This window comes from Schistocerca americana, chromosome 7 (assembly GCF_021461395.2).
Source record: "Schistocerca americana isolate TAMUIC-IGC-003095 chromosome 7, iqSchAmer2.1, whole genome shotgun sequence".
In the NCBI taxonomy this organism is placed as follows: domain Eukaryota; kingdom Metazoa; phylum Arthropoda; class Insecta; order Orthoptera; family Acrididae; genus Schistocerca; species Schistocerca americana.
In genome coordinates this window covers 433,217,988-433,240,462 of record NC_060125.1, presented here as the reverse complement: position 1 = coordinate 433,240,462, position 22,475 = coordinate 433,217,988, and the positions used below count along the sequence as shown (strand labels likewise).

Sequence of the window (22,475 nt, the reverse complement as noted above, 5' to 3'; positions counted from 1 at the left end):
ATCAGCAGTTTCAACTCTCTCACGTGAAAGTTGGATTGATGACATTATGTGTGCTGACCGCGGTGTGACTCTGGAAATGATAGTTGATAAGGTTCACGTTAGTACTGGTAGTGTTCATAATATTATCTGTAACAAGCTGAAGTACCGCAAAACATGTGCAAATTGGGTCCCAAAGGATTTGACGCGGCTATACAAGAAAACAAGGTTCAGAGCATGCACAGAGATAAATGAACATTCTGAAAGAGAAGATGAGCACTTCCTCAAAAAAAAAAAAATTACTTTTGATGATACTTGGGTTTACTATTTTGAGCCAGAATCAAAAAGACAAAGCATGGAGTGGAAGCACACCAGCTAACCTATCAAGAAAAAATTCAGACCCCAAGCATCAGCAGGAAAAGTCATGTTGACGGTGTTTTGGCATACTGTAGACCCAGCTTTTTGTGATTATCTCGAACACTAGCGTTCAATGAACCGCTAATATTACTCGGATTAGCTTTTAAACAAGGTGAAGCCAGCCATTAGAGAGAGACGTGTTGGATCTCAGAGCAGAGATGTCATTCTACTGCAAGACAACGTACGTCGTCATATTGCTCAACTAACCCTTCAAATCATCGACAAAATGCACTGGGAAGTACCGCCTCATCCCCCTTGCAGTTCTGATTTAGCTCCTAGTGAATTCCATTTATATGGTGCACTGAAGGAGGCATTACGTGGGAAGAGGCTTCAGAACAACGTGGACGTGAAAAAGTTTGTGGGAAATTGATTGAAACATCAAGATAAAGAATTCCTTGCAGCCGGAATAAAAAAGCTTGTAGCCCGTTGGAACAAGTGAATAAATGTTCAAGGGGATTATGTTGAAAAGCAGAAAAAGTATTGTTTTGTAAAAATAAACGCTTTTTTCTCCAGACCAATTTGTCTCTTTCATTACTGAATAATCCTCGTGCAATGTAGTTCTGTATTGTATTTTCCGTGCGTTACAATCTTTTTAAATTCTCACGTTCTTATATTTCATTCTTATCTCAGTTTTTATATTACTTCTAATTTTTTTCTTCTGTTTATCCTTCACGAAGATTTAATATATTCTCTTGGATGATACCAATCTTAGAAACATTCGAAACATAGAAATTCCGAACACTACAAGCATCGCGCAAAGGCTGCCTAATTGTTTCAAATGAATCCCACTTGCGAAAGAAACTTCGGTAACAATTGTAAAGATCTCACACGTTGGTAGTGATTTCGTGGCAAACCATACATAACGGATAGCTTTATCGCAAAATTGGCACATGCAACGAAAATCGTTTCAAATAATTTTCTTCTCGATTTTTGTCCACTCACCAGACATATAGCTAGTAGACGAATGAGGACCACGTAAGCGTAGGCTTCCGCGGCCGTTGTCTTCTTCAATAAAATTCTTCAGGGTATCAGACCGCATCGTCATAATTTAAAATGCGCCAACGTTTCGGCCAGCGCTGCAGCTAGCCTTCATCAGGGCCTTACGTTAACTGCTGAATGACCTTGCTTTTTTGAAGAGATGCAGAGACACGAGTGTTGTGCCGTATTCTTTGCGGTTGACGTCTCACATAAAAACGAACTAGGCGAGGAATATCTGTGTTAAAGCCAGTAAAGCATTGCTACGGGAAAGGATCCGCCACATCCGCATAAGTCTCGATGCTCACAACAGGAATTTGTGTGATCTGCACCTATTTCTGGCCGGAAAACTTCAGATGGAAGACTGGGATAAAGTCGACAGGTTAACCTTTCAGCAAGCATCAAGGACCAGCAATAGTATTACTAACAGCCAGATGAGAAAGTACGACAAACTACAACAGAAAGCCACGGACGAAACATTGACGCTGGACAGGCGACGGACAGTGGTCAACCTCTCCAGCCACACCTTGGGCGAAGCAACCACAGCAATTCTGGCCAAGGGGATGAATTTCGCAGTCGCACCTAAGAGAGTTCCAAAAGAAGATATCATAGAATCCGTAGAGGCTTCGGTACGTCATCTGCCACAGGCCGAGGCGGAGAAGATCCGGCAGGAAACGGTCAGAGTTCCGAATAAAGCAAAGCCACCGAAGCAAAACATCAACGCTGAGGAATACCATGCCATCAAGGAACTCAGGGACAACCCCCACTTAGTAGTGGTAGAGGCAGATAAGGGCAACGCCACTGTAGTCTTGGACACAAGTGATTACAACAAACGAATGGAAGATATTCTCGCAGAACCTATCTACAAGAAACTTCAGGGAGATCCGACGGCCAAGGTAATCAAAACGACGCAGGCACTGCTCAAGCACTCTAGAATCAACTTCGACAAGGCCAGAAGATTCATCCCGCAAGTGACACAGGCACCAAGGATATATGGTGTACCGAAGGTACACAAAACCGACTTCCCCTTAAGGCCCATAGTAAACAGTATAAATTCGCCGACCTACTACCTAGCGAAAGAACTGGCACCTAGGCTCCGACACCTAGTGCATCAAACCGAGTCCTACGTTAAGGATTCCACTCACTTCGTGTCTCTCCTAAAGGAAATGCGTGTTACGGACCAAGATCTGATGGTTAGTTTCTACGTCATATCCCTATTCACGAATGTCCCAGTGTCAGATACTGTGAACATCCTAGAAGAACGCGTGGCACCTGATATATGTGAGCTTGTGCGCCACTGTCTGACGACCACCTATTTCAAGTGGAGAGGTCAATTTTATGAACAAACTGACGGTGCAGCTATGGGCTCACCCCTATCGCCTATCGCAGCAGAAATTTTCATGGAGGCATTTGAGGAAACAGCCCTCCAGTCCGCACCATTACGTCCAAATTGTTGGCTTCGCTATGTCGATGATACTTTCGTCATCTGGCCCACGGAGAAGAGGAGTTACAGAACTTCCACAAGCACCTTAACCAACAGCATAGGAAAATTCAGTTAAAATGGAAACAGAGAAGAATGGGGTGCTGCCTTTTCTCGACGTGGAAGTTTATCGAAAACCTGATGGTAAACTTGGCCACAAAGTGTACAGGAAGCCAACCAATACGGACAGGTACCTTCACGCCTCCTCCCACCATCACCCCACGCAGAAGAAGTCCGCCCTGCACACGCTAACGAAGAGAGCGTACAGGATAAGCGACGAAGAACATCTGAAGACAGAACTTGAACGCCTCAGGTCCATCTTCGGAACTAATGGCTATGGGAAGCAGATGATAGACAGCACCATGTCGACAAGGGAGAAGACTAATAGGGAAGAGGAGAAGGAGGCACAGAGCATTGCTGTGTTACCATATGTACAAGGGGTCACCGAACGTATTGGCAAAATTCTACGAAAAGCCGACATCAAACCAATTTTCCGAAGCAGAAACAAAATATCAGACATGCTCGGTTCTACCAAGGATGCAGTTGACAAACTACACACAGCTGGCGTGTATGAAATTGGTTGTGCGTGTGGATTAGTCTACATAGGTGAGACGGGACGTCCGATTAGCACAAGGCTCTCGGAACATGAAAGATATATCCGCCTGAAACAACACACTAAGTCAGCAGTGGCGGAACACCGAGACGAGTGCGGGAAACCAATATTTTATCAAGAAGCTCGCGTCCTGGCGAAACAGCCGCTCACTTTCAAAAGAAAGATTAGAGAGGCGATAGAAATAGCCAAAAGACCCGCCAACATGAATAGAGAGGACGGGTACAAGCTTCCGAGGTCTTGGCTGCCTGCAATAGCAGGGCTACGGAGCGGCGGCAGAGCCGTGGCGGCCCATGCAGACACGCGGAGAGCCGCAGTAGTGGTCGCGAGCACACAAAGCAATGGCACGCCGCAGCCGGCTTCTGGACAGCATGGAAACAGTGTGACGTCACAGCCATCACCTGTTCGCTATTCGTCCGTCTCCTCCAATGGGGTGGATTAATATAAAGACCAATAGAAAACAGCTATTTCAGCCAATGACAGATAATAAAGGAAACACCAATAAAGCATACCTTTCACCCCTCCTCCTCCCCCTTTTACAGCCAATCAAGTAACGACACGGTTTTCTCGTGTAGCTATTTAAGGAACCAAGTGTGTTCATTTAGCGGTTAACGTAAGGCCCTGATGAAGGCTAGCTGCAACGCTGGCCGAAACGTTGGCGTATTTTAAATTATGACGATGCGGTCTGATACCCTGAAGAATTTTATTGAAGAGGACCACGTATTTTATTATAAATTGGAAGACATTAGTGTAATAATCTACTATGGGCATGGGTAGGGTATTAAAAAGTAAAATTAAGAATAATAATGGGGTTTCCAATACAAGGCGCAAAGCCGGCCGCGGTGGTCTAGCGGTTCTGGCGCTGCAGTCTGGAACCGCGGGACTGCTACGGTCGCAGGTTCGAATCCTGCCTCGGGCATGGGTGTGTGTGATGTCCTTAGGTTAGTTAGGTTTAAGTAGTTCTAAGTTCTAAGGGACTTATGACCTAAGATGTTGAGTCCCATAGTGCTCAGAGCCATTTGAACCATTTGAACAAGGCGCAAAAGTGTGAAGCTAGCCATTGTACCACCTCAGTTGAACTGCTTATTCATGGAAAAAGCATATAAAGTTCCTCAAAAAGTTTGACCGTCTCTTTCCCAGACACGGTCGTACGTACAAGCGGATACACGTGTCTTATTTTGACCCCTCTTCTACTGAGTGAAATATTGAGAAATCTGGCTTGGGAATATACCACGTTTTCCTCGTGAGCACTATGGCACTCTTGCCAGGGCCCAGCTTTCAAGCCGAACTCTTGGCCGCATGTGCATTAGATTATTTAGTGACCAAATGGTCTGGAAATGTGATTGTTTAAATTACCTACATTTTCAGCATAACACTACAAGTACGTTCTTGCACAGCTACCACGTGGAAAAAATTTACAGTCATTTCTGCTACGAATATTTCATGCTACTACTTAAGGACCCACAGAATGCGGGAATATGGGTACACATACTCATTAGTTTAGTTTTACGTTGAAGACAGTAGAATGGAAGCTTCTGGTGATTAGAGCTTGTAGCAAGCCGTAAAGAAAGTTCCACAGAAATCCTGTACAGCCGACTGAACGTTTAACGGGGCATTGCTTGAGCTATGCTTGCCGATTGTTACCTTTCATTGCAGTACGCATGTAACGGCATCCACTTGTTTTGCTACCGTTGTCGTTGAGCACCCGTTATGTGTCAGGGAACAACAACAACTGTCACGAGCGTGTAATATGCCGAACCTGTCGTCTGACGGTACAGATTACCTATAAGTGTTATTTGTTGTAAGGGCTATACATGCTGCTTAGTGTTATCAACTCTCGTGTAGCGACCCGCACTGATCATGGTAGGATATTTGGTACAGCCAACCTGTTTTCTCCATTGTACGGACGTGTTAGTATTAGATTGTCTACGATTCTGACGTGAGTTGCGGCTATCATAGGTAACTGAGTTTCTCACACCAATACCTAAAAAGGTAAATAGGAGTAATCCGCTGAATTACAGGCCCGTATCACTAACGTCGATTTCTATTAGGGTTTTGGAACATATACTGTGTTCGAACATTATGAATTACATAGAACAAAACGATTTATTGGCACATTGTCAGCAAGGATTCAGAGAATATCGTTCTTGTAAAACACAACTAGCTCTTTATACTAATGAAGTAGTGAGTGCTATCGAAGGGGATGTTAAAGTGATTCTATTATTTTTAGATATCCGGAAGGTTTTCGACATCGTACATCATAAGCTTCTTCTAACCAAACTAAGGATTATCGCTACAGTTGTGCGGCTGGATTCGTGATTTCCTATCAGAAAGCTCACAATTCGTAGTAATAGACGGAAAGTCAAGGATTAGAATAGAAATAATATCCAGCATTCCCCAAGGAAGTGTTATAGGCCCTGTATTGTTCGTGATTTATATTAACGACATAGGAGACAATCTCAGTAGCCGACTTAGATTGTATGCAGATGATGCTGTCATTTACCGCCTTGTAGCCGGCCGCGGTGGTCTAGCGGTTCTAGGCGCTCAGTCCGGAACCGCGCGATTGCTGCGGTCGCAGGTTCGAATCCTGCCTCGGGCATGGATGTGTGTGGTGTCCTTAGGTTAGTTAGGTTTAAGTAGTTCTAAGTTATAGGGGACTGATGACCACAGCTGTTAAGTCCCATAGTGCTCAGAGCCATTTGAACCATTTTTGAACCGCCTTGTACAGTCGTCAGATGACCAAAACGAATTGAAAAATGATTTAGATAAGATCTGTATCGTACGAAAAGTGGCAATTGACCATGAATGAAGAAAAGTGTGAAGTTATTCACATGAGTACTAGAAGAAATGCGTTAAATTGGGATTACACGATAGGTCACACAAATCTGAGGGCTGTAAATTCAACTAAATACTTAGGGATTACAATTACAAATAAGCTAAACTGGAACGATCGCATAGATAAAGTTGTGGATACAGCGAACCAAAGTCTGTGATTCATTGGCAGAGCACTTAGAAGGTGCAACAAGCCTACTAAAGAGACTGCTTACACCACACTTGTCTGCGCTATCCTGGAGTATTACTGTGCGGTGTCCGATCTGCATCAGGTGGGACTGAAGGATGACACCGAAAAAGTACAAAGAAGGGCAGCTCGTTTTGTATTGTTGCGAAATAGGGGAGATAGTGCCACAGACATGATACTTGAATTTGTGTGGCAATCATTAAAACAATGGTGTTTTTCGTTGCGACGCGATCTTCTCATGAAATTTCGATCACCAGTTTTCTCCTCCTATTGCGAAAACATTCTGTTGACACCCATCTGCTTAGAGGGAAATGATCACGACGGTAAAATAAGAGAAATCAGGGTTCGCACAGAAACATTTAAGTGCTCGTTTCTCCCGCGCGCCTTTCGAGAGTGGAACGGTAGAGACACAGCTTGAAGTTGGTTCATTGAACCCTCTGCCAGGCATCTTATTGTGAATAGCAGAGTAAGCACGTAGATGTTGATGTAGATGTAGATGAACTATGTCTTTGATTCGTGCTTCCTCCTGTGGCTATGGTCGTAGTTGGCAGTTAAGACTGAAGGTTTTTTCGTATATCTACAGTTCCTGTATACTCGTGTGATATGTTTTCAGACTTCATCCACGAGGAACGTAAGGTGGAGGCCATGGTGCATGTCCATGCTTCATGCGTTGCGATGAATATTGCTAGTAATGCATATCTTTTGCAAAAACTGACGTATTGTTTTCGGAGGAAACCCACAAACACTTGTTGTGTACTAAATTAACAAGAACTTTCTTTAAATATATTTGTATCAGGTACCACAGTGCGGTCGCAGGTTCGAATCCTGCCTTGGGCATGGATGTGTGTGATGTTCTTAGATTAGTTAGGTTTAAGTAGTTCTAAGTTCTAGGGGACTGATGACCACAGATGTTAAGTCCCATAGTGCTCAGAGCCATTTGAACCATTTTTTTTTAACCACAGTGATCCGCCCTACTTAACAGAAAAAATTACATTCTACAACACATATTTTTATTCCTGTGACGTAGATTTACGGGATCTGATGAACAGAGCGAGGAATTTACTAAGCTCAGCATAAAGACTGAGACAATTGCAACGAAACACAAATGTACTGAGGAGCAAGAGAAATTAGCGGTCAGCGTAACTTCATAGTGTGGACGACGTTATATATGAAGGAATGTAGCTACTTGGAAGTAAAGTGACGCACTATGGACGAAGAATGAAGAATTTAATCAGCAAAGCACCTTAGGTAAAGGGAGCATTCCTCATGAAAATAAAGACACTGGTACCAGACATAAGCCTTACTTCGAGAATAGCGTTTCCAAGGAACGTACGTCTTCGGCACTACATTGTATGGAAGTCATCACAGACTGTGATAAAACCGGAACAGAGGGGAACCGAAGCGTCTGACATATGGTGTCGCAGAAAATATCTGAATGTTACGTACACTGATAAAACAATCGTGGGAGAAAATAGTAAGGGATAAAATACTAATTATAAGATGAGAGAGAATCATTATACCTCTGTTAAGTCGAAGGGAAATAATTTCTGTGGTAACACATAAAGATAAAAACAAATTATTGGCAAAGATAGATATTGTAAGACGTCTTGGACGTAACTGAGGACGTCTAATGTGTACGTGTCACTGTAAGATGAAGAATTTGAACCACGAGAAGGAATCTTTACTGGCATATAAGAACAATCTGAAGGCAAATGACGGAAAATCAAATTTCGATGAGAAATTGTCTCACACTCGGCTAGAAGGTGAGCGATTCAAATCCTAGGGGTGCAAGAAGATTTTATCGTCAAAACTTTATAGCTGAGGAAGCTGTCGTAGAGCTCAAAATTACCATCACTCTTTCGGTAATCTATACTAAATTCTAATAATTTTTGTAGTTTGTCATTGGGAGAGATCGTGTGACTTCATTGATGGTATTCCATTCGCCATCTAGAAACATTATGCACAACTATCATCTCCGTACTAATAGAGACAACATCAACAACACAACTGCGACACGCCGTTCGCCAAGCAGTTAACACAGCCATTTTTCGAAAGAAGATCGCTTTCGGAGATCTCCTTATGCAAACATCTGAAATTTCGACAATTCGGAAAGCTTAGAACACCTAGAATTAACAGCAACTGCCAGCAACTAATCTGAGAGAACACCCATGTTGTTTATACAGAATTAATTTCAGTTAATTTTGTAGGAAGCTGACGACAGGTTTTCGTCATCCTGTTACTTTATTTTTGTACGTAATCAATCACGGAACAGGCCCTTAATCCCTTACAGACCGGCTGACTGCTGGTTACAAGGCAGTATGTGGAGCGACAAATGATCGAGGGACAGTTGTTAACAGCATGTTGTCAGCAGATGAATCCTGCTGATGTCTCTGGTACTTTGTTCATGCAGTCCTTCGTCCAGCCTCACGAAGCTGTGAGACCACCACGTGCCGAACTGCCGCAACACAGAAAGCTCCGAGAAGTTACCGCGTAACTAACATGGGTAGTTTTGCGCCGAAGGTAGTGATACTATGCATTCTGCTACAGAGGCGGTATTGTTCTAATATTCGATTAAGAGGCTAAATAATATGATGAACTGACACTAGAGTTCGGCATATTCACTAAGACAGAGCCATCTGGTAACACATTTCCTTGTCGATTTACTTCTTAATTACGAACGCAATTGCGGAATATCATGCATCGTCCAGTGAACTGCGTTGACAAGCACTATAATCTGGCTCTGTCGCTACGAACAGTATTGTTTATTTGACCTTGTTCTAGGTTTGACGATTCAATTTCTGTTGTAGTTGCAAGTAAACCCTCTTGTTCTTTGCGCAAATAACAATATAACACAACAAATTGTAACCCACCATTAGCTGTCTTTTACTTTGTAAGTGGCTGAGAAATAGGTTGTATACGATCATTTTTTCAGTAACATAAAATGTATGACATACGGAAAAGCAAAATTAAACCTAAAATTAAAACCTAAACTGAAATCTTTTCTTCTGCCCGAGTATTTTTATTCCATTAGGGAACGTAAGCATAAAAACAGGTAGCGTGTATATAGTAGGAGATAAATAAGTTTAGTCTGTTGTTATATCTGTGAATCGTTTGTGACATGAGGCTTGACGAAGGCTGACATGCCAACTTTCATTACACCTGAACGACTGTGCTACTTAGTATTCAGTAAATTACGTGTAATCCAACAAATTTGTGCTTATTCAGTAAACAGACTTCGTTTCGTAAGATTTCAACGGAAATCGCTTGCCCATTCAGTGTTACGTAAACAGATTCGTCTTAATGTGAATTAAGTTCAATATATTGGGATATTCTGGCTTCCGTAAGGAATTATCTTCGACAAACTGAGTTAAAATCGCTGTATGTTCTAAATTAATCACTCCATTCTTTAACTGTAACTGTATTGACAGTGGACAAGGTTAGTTGCTGTAATTCGTTCTGAATGGGCGGTTGAAATGTGAATGAACAGCATCGCATACAGAACGTGAGTAAAATTTCACTGATGTAAAGAATCAGGATTAAATAAAATGCTTGAATCGTCGTTAAATATCAGAGAAAATGCAAGTTCGTGCTTCAATTTATATTTTTTTCAGGGTTATCCTCCGTTCCATATAACTGGCTGGATATTTCGAATCGTACTATTCACTTGCCTGCTTTGTTCGGACGTTCCGCAACCCATGGGAGTCATTCACTGGAGCGACATATTGATGCGTAAACGATTCCGACTTCCGCGGTGCGAGAGGGCACAAAACAGAACGCGCTGCAATAGACGCGACTCTTTCATTTGTTACGGACGAACAAATGCGACCGTTACCCATTCTTCTCCAGATATTGTGGAGCGCCTCGCTATTCAGAGCTGCCGATCTGCACGTGGGACGAAGTGAGAGATCAGATCGTTCATTGTCCGTAGGGTGGGGGCTTCCGGATGAAACTCAGCCATTCCGATTCGCCCGTCAGCTGTCGCTATCGAAAACTCTGTCGGTTGGCACGTTCCCTGCGTAAGTACGTTACCAGTACGGTAGCAGTAAAGAATAATCTACGTCACGACATTGTGTCTAACTGGGCACTGCACTGGATGTACGTTTGTAGTCTAAGGAGGTACTCCCAAACGCCGGCCGCAGTGGTCGAGCGGTTCTAGGCGCATCAGTCTGGAAACGCGTGACCGCTACGGTCGCAGGTTTGAATCCTGTCTCGGGCATGGATGTGTGTGACGTCCTTAGGTTAGTTAGGTTCAAGTATTTGTAAGTGCTAGGAGACTGATGACCTCCGACGTCAAGTCCCATAGTGCTCAGAGCCATTCGAACCTTTTTTTTTTTTTTTACTGCCAACATGTTTCACTCTAAACATCGTTATTAAGGAGAGCCTCCTCCATAAAACTTAACTTCTTTTTCAGAAAATATTAATGGCTATTTCTCATGTTAGGAATATTTACTCTTAGATGCCGAAACGAGTGTAAGACAATTATTACCCGCAATTTAGTAAATTTTTCTTCATTTTGCTAATGCTGTAGTTTTACGTTGATGAGGCACGCTTTGTTTATTTGTTGTTATATCTTTGCAATATTCAAGCTGCTAGGTAGTTTCGTTATCGCTGTCATGCTCTTAATCATGGCTGTTACGCTGTCTATTTGCACCAAAGAAGAGCAACGTTCAGTGATCCATTTTTTGTGGTCGGAAGGCATATCAGGGGCCGAGATTCATCGAAGGCCTTCTGTACAGTACGGAAAGAGTGTTTTGCCGCAACGGAGTGTCTACGAATGTATTGAAAAATTCCGATATGCTCGCACAATTCTTACGCACCATGAAGGAGCCGGACGACCATTTACCGCCACAAATGAAGAAATCATTGAGCGTTCACGTGAACTGATTCTTTAGGTGGATGATTAACTATTGACGAAGTGGCACATCGTCAGCAAATTAGTCATGGTTCTGCCTACGAAATCATCCACAACAGACTTGGATTTCATAAAGATGGGTCCCAAAACAACTCACACAGTTGCATAAATAAACGCGCTTGGACATCTGCAAAAAACATTTGGATCGCTATGGAAAAGAATGGAACAACTTCTTAGGCAGGATTACCTGGTGATGAAACATGGATCCATCATTACGAGCCGGAGAGTAAGCAGCAGAGTACGGAATGGAAACATCCAAATTAGCCGTACAAGAAAAAGATCAACACCCAACCGTCCACAGGGAAACTGATTCTTACGGTTTTTTGGGAGGCACAGGGTCCAGTACTGGAACATTGTGGGGAGAGGGGCACAACAATAAACAGTCATAAACAGTGTAGGTTACAGTGAGATACTTACTGCCAGGCCAAAAGCCTGCAATTCGGAGCAAACACCGAGGATTTCTGTCAAAAGGTGGTGTGTTTTTTCACGACAATGGCCGTCTGCCTACTGCTGCCCACGCTGCTCAAACGCTCCAGAAACTCAAATTTGAAGGACTGGATCATCCTCCATACAGTCCCGATCTTGCTCCTTCTGACTATAACTTGTTTGGTCCACTCAAACAGGCATTAAGGGACCGTCGCTTGGCCTCGGACAAAGCAATGAAAGATGCTGAGCATTCCTGGTTGGCAGCTCAACGGAGAACCTTCTATTATGAGGGCATCAAGAAGCTTGTTATGCGATGGGCCAAGTGCGTTGAAACGCAGGGAGACTATGTCAAAAATGATGTTCTAGTAAGTTTCCTATTTCATTACAATAAAAGTTTTAACTACATTGCGGCTAATAATTGACTTACCCTCGTATTTTGCTGTACTCGAATTGCAATTATATGTCAATTACCAGGACCTCTCAGAGATAATATTCACGCCCTTCCTAGTACAGATCTGGTAATCAGTATAGTGCCTGCCTGCCAGACAATTGCATCTCATGAACTGCTGACAAAATGCAAAGATGGCAAGAAACAAAATGCAGATGAAAGTTTTCGGACTATCATTTGGTCCAAGAGACCCAATACAATATTTGTGCCTTAGAGGAAGATGTTCTTTGGTCTTGTAGATGCTGCTACTCATTTCAGTATGAGATGATTAAAGACTGAAGTGGGCAGTAACCACAGCATTCCTTTATCATCCTCCCAGAAGAAGATCCTCTTTTGTAGACATGGACAAATTAGTCCACAAGGAAAATTTCAGTAGAAAGGCTACCTTGTCTTAAACTTAAACTAAGAACAAGCTTAACGGGAGCAGAAAAGGAAAATGGACCGTGCTGATGAGATTTAATGGGTATATGTCTTGCACTGCCACACCTTTTCCAATAAAAATTTAAAATCCATTTTCCTGCACATTTTTCCTAATTGAGCACCAACCTCTCTATAATAAATGTAGAGAATCTCAATGAAATTTATGCAAGAAGTATTCTCGATATGTTTGTATGCTTCTATGCATTAATATTGTCGACACTGTTCTTTGTCTTTCTACTATCACATTTATGTATCGATAATTAAAGGGGCTAGATATTTGAAAAAATGGTAAAGGTAATTTAAAACCATTTTTCACAAAATGGCTGCATACAACTGTTTAGAATTGTGTCTTGTGAATTCTATCTATAAATCTGAAAAACGAAAACTGAAGTCTGGCTACCAAAAGTAGTTTTCACGAATTCCATTGAAAATCAAATTAAAACTTCATAACACAAAATCGTATTAAATTCTGTACTTGGAAATAGGATAATGTTACAGTTTTGCATGGTAGATACGATTTTAAAATTTGTCTGATATCAGGATAGTCGAAGAAACGTTAAATTTTTGGTTGGAATGTCCCCTTAGGTCTTATAAGGTGATGTACTTCAGGACAGTAGAGTATATCTACAAATATAAAGTTCTTAGTAAGTTATAATTTTCATTCTACTGACTACTCCTTCAAGATACACATGCCGTCTGAATTATGTTAGCTCATCCAATTTTCATGATGAATGCTCTTCTCAGTGGAGGCAAATCTTTGCCCCTGTTGCAAAGCATTCAGACATCTGTAAAAGTTTCACTGACCTGGATTTATTGTGAACCATCTATGAATTTACGTCTTTCAGCATCCTGTGAGTACATATGCAACATGTAATCTGAGGGCTGCTTCTGTGCACTCGTTGTGTTGGCTACAGGCCGTGAGCTGGTGCCTGACGGAGGCAAGATGTTGTCTGGCTTCGAGAGAATGGGCCGGCCGGTTCCCCATTAGCCTACATCTGCACCTACACGGTACAGGCAGCCTTACGTTGTGTACCACTGCCTCTCCCCCCCCCCCCTTTCCCTCCTGTTCCAATCGCAAATAGTTCACAGAATGAAGCTGGTAAGCTGCCGTGTACGATGGAATCTCTCTAATTTCACCTTTAGGTTTCTTCGCAAGCTATGCATGGGACGAATCAAAATATTTGCAGACTTTTCTCGGTAAGTACGCTCTCTGGTCTTCAACAGTAACCCACACCGATATACAGAACGTCACTCTTGCAGCGTCTATTGCTGAGCATCTCCGTAAACCATTTGCTCTCAATAAATGAGTCTGTAATATAACGCTCCTGTCTATGTCCTTCGTTAATCCTACCTCAATGTATCCCAAATTGACGAACAATATTCCTGTATTGGTCGAACGAGTGGTTTGCAAGCTACCTCCTTTTTTGAAGATTCTTCCAATGAATCTCGGTCTGGTGTCTGAATTACCTACGATTTGTTATATGTGGTTGTCCCTGTTTAAATCGTATATTCTTAGATAAGTTGAGAATGTGATTGTTCTACAATTGTAGTATTACACAATAACCTGTCTTTTTGCATATTTAAGCGTAATAGGCTACATTTGATTTTGTTGCAACTGCCAATCTCTGTATCAGGCGTTGATCCCACGTAGGTCGTCTTGCTTTCTGCTTCAGTTTTCCAGTGTATCAACTTCTGTACATACAGGGTGGTCCATTGACAGTGACCGGGCCAAATACCTCACGAAATAAGCATCAAACGAAAATACTACAAAGAACTAAACTCGTCTAGCTTGAAGGGGGAAACCAGATGGCGCTATGGTTAGCCCGCTAGATGGTGCTGTCATAGGTCAAACGGATATCAGCTGCGATTTTTTAAATAGGAACCCCCATTTTTTGTATCATATTCGTGTAGTACGTAAAGAAATATCACTGTTCTAGTTGGACCACTTTTTTCGCTTTGTGATAGAGGAGCTGTAACAGTCAAACCTGTAAGTACGTGCTATCACGTAACATTCCGCCAGTGCGAACGGTATTTGCTTCGTGATACATTACCCGTCTTCCCCCTAAGAACCATGGACGTTGCCGTTGTTGGGGAGGCTTGCGTGCCTCAGCGATACAGATAGCCGTACCGTAGGTGCACCCACATCGGAGGGGTATCTGTTGAGAGGCCAGACAAACGTGTGGTTCCTGAAGAGCGACAGCAGCCTTTTCAGTAGTTGTAGGGGCTACAGTCTGGATGATTGACTGATTTGGCCCTGTACCACTAACCAAATCGGCCTTGCTGTGCTGGTACTGCTAACGACTGAAAGCAAGGGGAAACTACAGCCGTAATTTTTCGCGAGGGCACGCAGCTTTACTGTATGGTTAACTGATGATGGCGTCCTCTTGGGTAAAATATTCCGGAGGTAAAATAGTCCCCCATTCGGATCTCCGGGCGGGGACTACTCAGGAGGATGTCGTTATCAAGAGAAAGAAAACTGCCATTCTACGGATCGGAGCATGGGATGTCAGATCCCTTAATCGAGCACGTGGGTTAGAAAATTTATGAAGGGAAATGGATAGGTTAAAGTTAGATATAGTAGGAATTAGTGAAGTTCGCTGGCAGGAGGAACAAGACTTTTGGTCAGGCGAATACAGGGTTATAAAATACAAAATCAAATAGGGGCAATGCGGGACTCGGTTTAATGAATACAAAAATAGGAGTGCAGGTAAGCTACTACAAACGGCATAGTAAACGCATTATTGTCGCCAAGATAGACACGAACCCCACGCCTACTACAGTAGTACAAGTTTGTATGCCAACTAGCTCTGCAGATGACGAAGAAATTGAAGAAATGTATGAAGAAATAAAAGAAATTATTCAGATAGTGATGGGACACGAAAATTTAATAGCCATGGGTGACTGGAATTAGGTAGTAGTATAACGGAGAGAAGGAAACGTAGTAAGTGAATATAGATTGGGGCCTAGAAATGAAAGAGGAAGCTGCCGGATAGAATTTTGCACAGAGCATAACTTAATCATAGCTAACACTTGGTTCAAGAATGATAAAAGAAGGTTGTATACAAGGAAGAAGCCTGGAGATACTGACAGGTTTCAGATAGATTATATTATGGTAAGACAGAGATTTAGGAACCAGGTCTTAAATTGTAAGACATTTCCATGGGCAGATGTGGACTCTGACCACACTCTATTGGTTATGAACTGTAGATTAAAAATGAAGAAACTCCAAAAACGTGGGAATCCTCCTGTAACAGCAGAAATATTAAATTATGAAAGGAGAAAATATAAAAATGCAGTAAATGAAGCAGGCAAACAGGTATAGAAACGTCTCAGAAATGAGATCGACAGGAAGTGCCAAATGGCTAAGCAGGGATGGCTAGAGGACAAATGTAAGGATGCAGAGGCTTATCTCACTAGGGGTAAGATAGATACTGGTTACAGGAAAATTAAAGAGAGCTTTGGATAAAAGAGAAATTCTTTTATGAATATCAAGAGCTCAGATGGAAACCCAGTTCAAATCAAAGAAGGGAAAGCAGAAAGGTGGTAGGAGTACATAGAGGGTCTATACAAGGGCAGTGTACTTGAGGACAATATTATGGAAGTGGAAGACGATGTAGATGAAGATGAAATGGGAGATACGATACTGCGTGAAGAGTTTGACAGAGCAATGAAAGACCTGAGTCGAAACAAGGCCCCGGGAGTAGACAACATTCCATTAGAACTACTGACAGCGTTGGGAGAGCCAGTCCCGACAAAACTCTACCTTCTGGTGAGCAAGATGTATGAGACAGGCGAAGTACCCTCAGACTTCAAGAAGAATATAATAATTCCAATCCCAAAGAAAGCAGGTGCTGACAGATGTGAAAATTACCGAACAATCACTTCAATAAGTCACGGATGCGAATTCTTTACAGACGAATGGAAAAACTAATAGAAGACGACATGGGGGACGATCAATTTGGATTCCGTAGAAATGTTGGAACACGTGAGGCAATACTGACCCTACGACTTATCTTAGAAGTTAGATTAAGGAAAGGCAAACCTACGTTTGTAGCATTTGTAGACTTAGAGAAAGCTTTTGACGATGTTGACTGGAATACTCTTTCAAATTCTGAAGTTGGCAGGGGTAAAATACAGGGAGCGAAAGGCTATTTACAGAAACCAGATGGCAGTTATAAGAGACGAGGGGCATGAAAGGGAAGCAGTGGTTGGGAAGGGAGTGAGACAGGATTGTAGCCTATTCCCGATGTTATTCAATCTGTATATTGAGCAAGCAGTGAAGGAAACAAAAGAAAAATTCGGTCTAGGTCTTAAAATCCATGGATAAGAAATAAAAACCTTGAGGTTTGCCGATGACATTGTAGTTCTGTCAGAGACAGCAAAGGACTTGGAAGAGCTATTGTACGGAATGGACAGTGTCATGAAAGGAGGATATAAGATGAACATCAACAAAAGCAAAACGAGGATAATGGAATGTAGTCGAATTAAGTCGGGTGATGCTGCGGGAATTAGATTAGGAAATGAGACACTTAAAGTAGTAAAGGAGTTTTGCTATCTGGAGAGCAAAATAACTGGCGATGGTCGAATTAGAGAGGATATCAAATGTAGACTGGCAATGGCAAGGAAAGCGTTTCCGAAGAAGAGAAATTTGTTAACATCGAGTATAGATTTAAGTGTCAGGAAGTCGTTTCTGAAAATATTTGTATGGAGTGTAGCCATGTATGGTAGTGAAACATGGATGATAATTAGTTTGGACAGGAAGAGAATAGAAGCTCACGAAATGTGGTGCTCCAGAAAAATGCTGAAGATTAGATTGGTAGATCAGATAACTAATGAGGAGGTATTAAATAGGATTGGGGGGAAGAGAAGTTTATTTCACAACTTAACTAGTTGTTAGGACATTTTCCGAGGCATCAAGGGTTCACCAATTTAGAATTGGAGGGCAGCGTGGAGGATAAAAATCGTAGAGGGAGACCAAGAGATGAATACACTAAACAGATTGAGAAGGATGTAGGTTGCAGTAGGTACTGGGAGATGAAGAAGCTTGCACAGGATAGAGTAGCATAGAGAGCTGCATCAAACCAGTCTCAGGACTGAAGACCACAATAATAACAACATTACCCGTGTTAATATCGACCGTTTACCAATTGCGAAAAAGGTCGATATCGTGCTGATGTATGGCTATTGTGATCAAAAGCCCAACGGGCATGTGCTATGTATCCTGCTCGGTATCCTGAACGACATAATCCAAGTGTCCGGACCGTTCGCCGGATAGTTACGTTATTTAAAGAAACAGGAAGTGTTCAGGCACATGTGAGATGTCAGCCACGACCTGCAACAAATGATGATGCCCAAGTAGGTGTTTTAACTGCTGTCGCTGCTAATCCGCACATCAGTGGCAGACAAATTGCGTGAGAATCGAGAATCTCAAAATGGTCGGTGTTTAGAATGCTACATCAACATCGATTGCACCCTTACCATATTTCTATGCACCAGAAATTGCGTGGCGATGACTTTGAATGTCGTGTACAGTTCTGCCACTGGGTACAAGAGATATTACGGAACGATGACAGATATTTGCACGCGCTCTATTTAGCGACGAAGCGTCATTCACCAACAGCGGTAACGTAAACTGGCATAATATGCATTATTGGGCAACGGAAATTCACTATGGCTCCGACAAGTGGAACATCAGCGATCTTGGCGGGTTAATGTATGGTGCGACATTATGGGAGGAAGGATAATTGGCCCCCATTTTATCGATGGCAATCTAAATGGTGCGATGTATGCTGATTTCCTACGTAATGTTCTATCGATGTTACTACGACATGTTTCACTGTATGACAGAATGGCGATGTACTTCCAACATGATGGATGTCCGGCACATAGCTCGCGTGCGGTTGAAGCGGTATTGAATAGCATATCTCATGACTGGTGGATTGGTCGACGAAGCACGTTCACCGGATCTGACGTCCCCGGATTTCTTTCTGTGGGGAATGTTGAAGGATATTTGCTATCATGATCCAACGACAACGCCTGACAACATGCGTCAGCGCATTGTCAATGCATGTGCGAACATTACAGAAGGCTAACTACACGCTGTTGAGAGGAATGTCGTTACTCGTATTGGCAAATGCATTGAGGTTCATGGACATCATTGTGAGCATTTATTGCATTAATGTGGCATTCACAGGTAATCACGCTGTAACAGCATGCGTTCTCAGAAGTTCTAAGTTCACAAAGGTACATGTAACACATTTGAACAGCAGAAATAAAATGTTCAAACCTACCTGTTACCAACTGTTCGTCTAAAATTGTGAGCCATATGTTTGTGACTATTACAGTGGCATCATACACCAAGCGAAGAAAGTGGTGCAACTAAAACATTCATATTTCTTTACGTACTACACGAACTGTAATAAAAAATGTGGTTTCCTAATTTTAAAAAAACGCAGTTGATATCCGTTGGACGTATGGCAGCACCATCTAGCGGGCCAACCGTAGCGCCATCTGGTTGTTTCCTTTAAGCTACACAAGTTTCGTTCTTTGTAGTTTTTTCGTTTGACGCTTGTTTCGTGAGATGTTTGGCCCGGTCACGATCACTGGACCACCATGTATAGGACAGTCATCCGAGAAAAGCCTCAAGAAACCGCAGACGTTATCCAATAGGTCAGTTGTGTACACTGTGAAAAGCAATGGTCGAATAACACTACCATCGAGAGCTGGAAACTTTAAATCTAGTCACAAAGTGGCTCTACTAAATGCTGCCAATGCTGCGAATGTGTTTTGGCCTAAGACAGTGATTTGAAAAGCAATTAAGCCATCCACAGGGGTTGATTCCGCACTACAAACTATTCATGTCAGTGAAAAAAATATTGGATTTCCGCGAGAGTGGATCCACTATACTAAGCTTGTACCCAAACAACGAATTCATCTCACAGAGATGCAGCTTGCTCTTACGCACGTCAATGCTCGTATCATTGCCTAAGGTAGAGCGTGGAGCAATTCTTCATTTATTATAGATGCTGATATGGGATAATAAAAAGACAGAGAACTGATTCGATAATATTAATGTTCAAATGGTTCAAATTGCTCTAAGCACTATGGAAGTTAACATGTGAGGTCATCAGTCTCTTAGACCTAGAACTACTTAAGCCTAACTAACCTAAGGACATAACACACATCCATGCCCAGGCAGGATTCGAACCTGCGACAGACCCACAGCGAGGTTCTGGACTGAAGGGCCTAGAACCACTCGGCCACTGCGGCCGGCGATAATATTAATGAATGCAAATATCTCAAGATTGCTTCTTGCAAAAATTTAATTGAGGTTAGTCAATATTTATGTTAGAAATATTGGTACTGAATTAGGAAAAAAATTGCTGGAAAATAGATTTTAAATTTTTATTAGAAAAGAGTGCAGGGCATACACCCATGAAATCTCATCAGTACCTACGTTTTCCTTTCCTCTTCCTATTAAGATTCTACTTACTGTGATTTCAAGACAAGGTAGTCTTCCTCCTGAAATGTTCCTTGTGGACTAACTTGTCGATGTCTAGATAAGTAGATCTTCTTCTGTGAGGATGATAATGGAATGCTGTGGTTACTGCCCACTTCTGTCTTCAATCATCTCATACTGAAATGAGAATCACCATCTACGAGGCCAAAAAATATCTACCTGTAAGGTACAAAAATTTCATTCTGACTCTTGGACCAAATGACATTTGTCTTGAAATTACAGCAAGAAGAAGCTAAACCAGAGCAGTGTGGCAACGGCCGAACACAAAACAAGAGCGTGGTGATGTAGACCAACACCTGCAGATTTGTTGAACGGATTATAGACAGGTACCACACAAGTTAAAGTGAATCTGTGTCTTGTTTCGGAATCCCGGAGAAAAGTAAGTAAATTGTTATTTTAATATATTTCCTTTTTATAGTTCCGTCGTTTGCGTATAAAATCACGGATAATGACTTTAGCTTGAAGGTGTTGATTTAGGCTGTCGTGCCTAATCACAATTATCTAAATAGCTTTGTTTTTTCCCACATATTCATGATAGTACTCATCACCTAATCTGAAAAGGAACGTAGACAGTAAGTTTTAATTACTTGAAGTTTGGCTTCATTACACCATTGTCGGGAAAAGTATTAACTATGTGCGCTTAATGAATCTCGGTGTTCAGAAACGACACTGTGAAATCACCCAGCTGGCGGATCATCTGAGAAGATGTCAACCTGATAGAACAAGTAAGGGTTTGAAATACTTACAAATACTTCAGGAAACTTCAGAACAAACCCAAGCTGAATAGTATGTTGGCTTCCACGCCACAAAGAATTGAGAACGGTTTATGTGCTTCGTACAGTAAATCGCCACTTGTAGTAGAATCTGGAAAATCAAATACTATCTGGGAACGATTCCTTTACTAGCCATCGAAGAGATTTTTAAAAACTGTTAACACGCGAACGTGCTTATACTATACTCAAACGCATTCTTATAGCAACAACACTGTTCAAGGTGTCCTGTCACCAACTGCGCGGCCCCTCCCGCTTTGGTCATGGGTGTGTGTGTTGTTCTTAGCATAAGCTAATTTATGTAGTGTGTAAGTCTAGGGACCGATGACCTAAGAAGTTTGGTCCCTTAGGAATTCACACACATTTGGGCATTTGAACACTGTTAAAGGACGTATTGTTGAAATGAGTTACAAGTCTGGACGCATCTTGTGTAATTACATGTGAACGACCTATTTCTTCACAGTAGTGAATGAGTCAGTCCTATCTGGTAATGAAGCATTGTTATCAGCATATGACGATTCTGTAATGGATCAAGGATTCCACGAATATCCGCTTTACCCGAGACCTGTGATAACAGAAGGTAGACATGAACGAAGATTTACTGTTCTGGATGATTGTTTCATGGAGAAATCGATCCCTTTATCACATATAATATCACCGGCTGCAATAAGAGTAGTTTTCACGTTTGGACACTGCCGTGTATTTCTAAGCGATTTAAAACATATGGAAGCCTGGTGTTGCAATGCGCTGTACCGTTCATAGACAACATTCAGTTGCTAATGATCTGAGTGGTGTATTGCATTAATTTCTTCTATCTGTCATTAACGCAATCAATGATATTCGAATCGGCACGATGAATTCTAGATTATTGAACAGTTACGCAAAGAAACTGTTGAGAACTCTGATCGATTACACTTTTACGGTGAAGTACGCTGGCTGTCACAAGACTTTTCTCTCTTTTTGAAAGCTTTTCGGTGCTAATGACGCAGTTTTTAAAGTAAACTTATTCATGTGGAAACCAGAGATGGCTTGTTTGTTAGCTAAATTTAATGAGGTTAACATGCAGTTGAAAGGCGACAGTCTATGAGAAAAACCAAATCCTTCATTTTAGTTTTTCTCACCATAATGAAACTAATTAAGTGAGACCCTAGAGGACGCGAATTTTCCCAGTTGCAAACTTGTCACAGCAGATTTCCACTATGATGACGCATGTCAGTGCGTACTAAGCTTCATAAGAGAAGTGCATTAACACTAGCTAAACGTGTAGATCAAGTGCATTTTTTTTAATTTGTGGCATGTCAGCCATCCTTCTGTACCTATTCAATCACACACAAACAAATACAAAATTGATCTGTATACAGGATCTATACTGGTTGTAATCTTATAACCTACATCGCGATGTGCATCCACCATTGCCATAAGGTGTCACTTCAAACGCCAATGAATGGTTTTTCAGTTCAATATGGAACACATAACATTCGTGCCTCGAAACTAATTTCCTGT

The 22,475-nt window shown here is 41.9% G+C and overlaps 1 protein-coding gene across 1 annotated transcript; it reads left to right on the top strand.

Moving 5' to 3' along the window:
* Nucleotides 1-1,802: 1,802 nt before the first annotated feature.
* On the top strand, nt 1,803-20,490 carry LOC124622986. Its single transcript, XM_047148776.1, has 2 exons — nt 1,803-2,264; nt 20,425-20,490. Exons 1-2 carry the CDS (start codon nt 1,803-1,805, stop codon nt 20,488-20,490), a joined length of 528 nt encoding a protein of 175 aa, XP_047004732.1.
* Nucleotides 20,491-22,475: the final 1,985 nt, after the last annotated feature.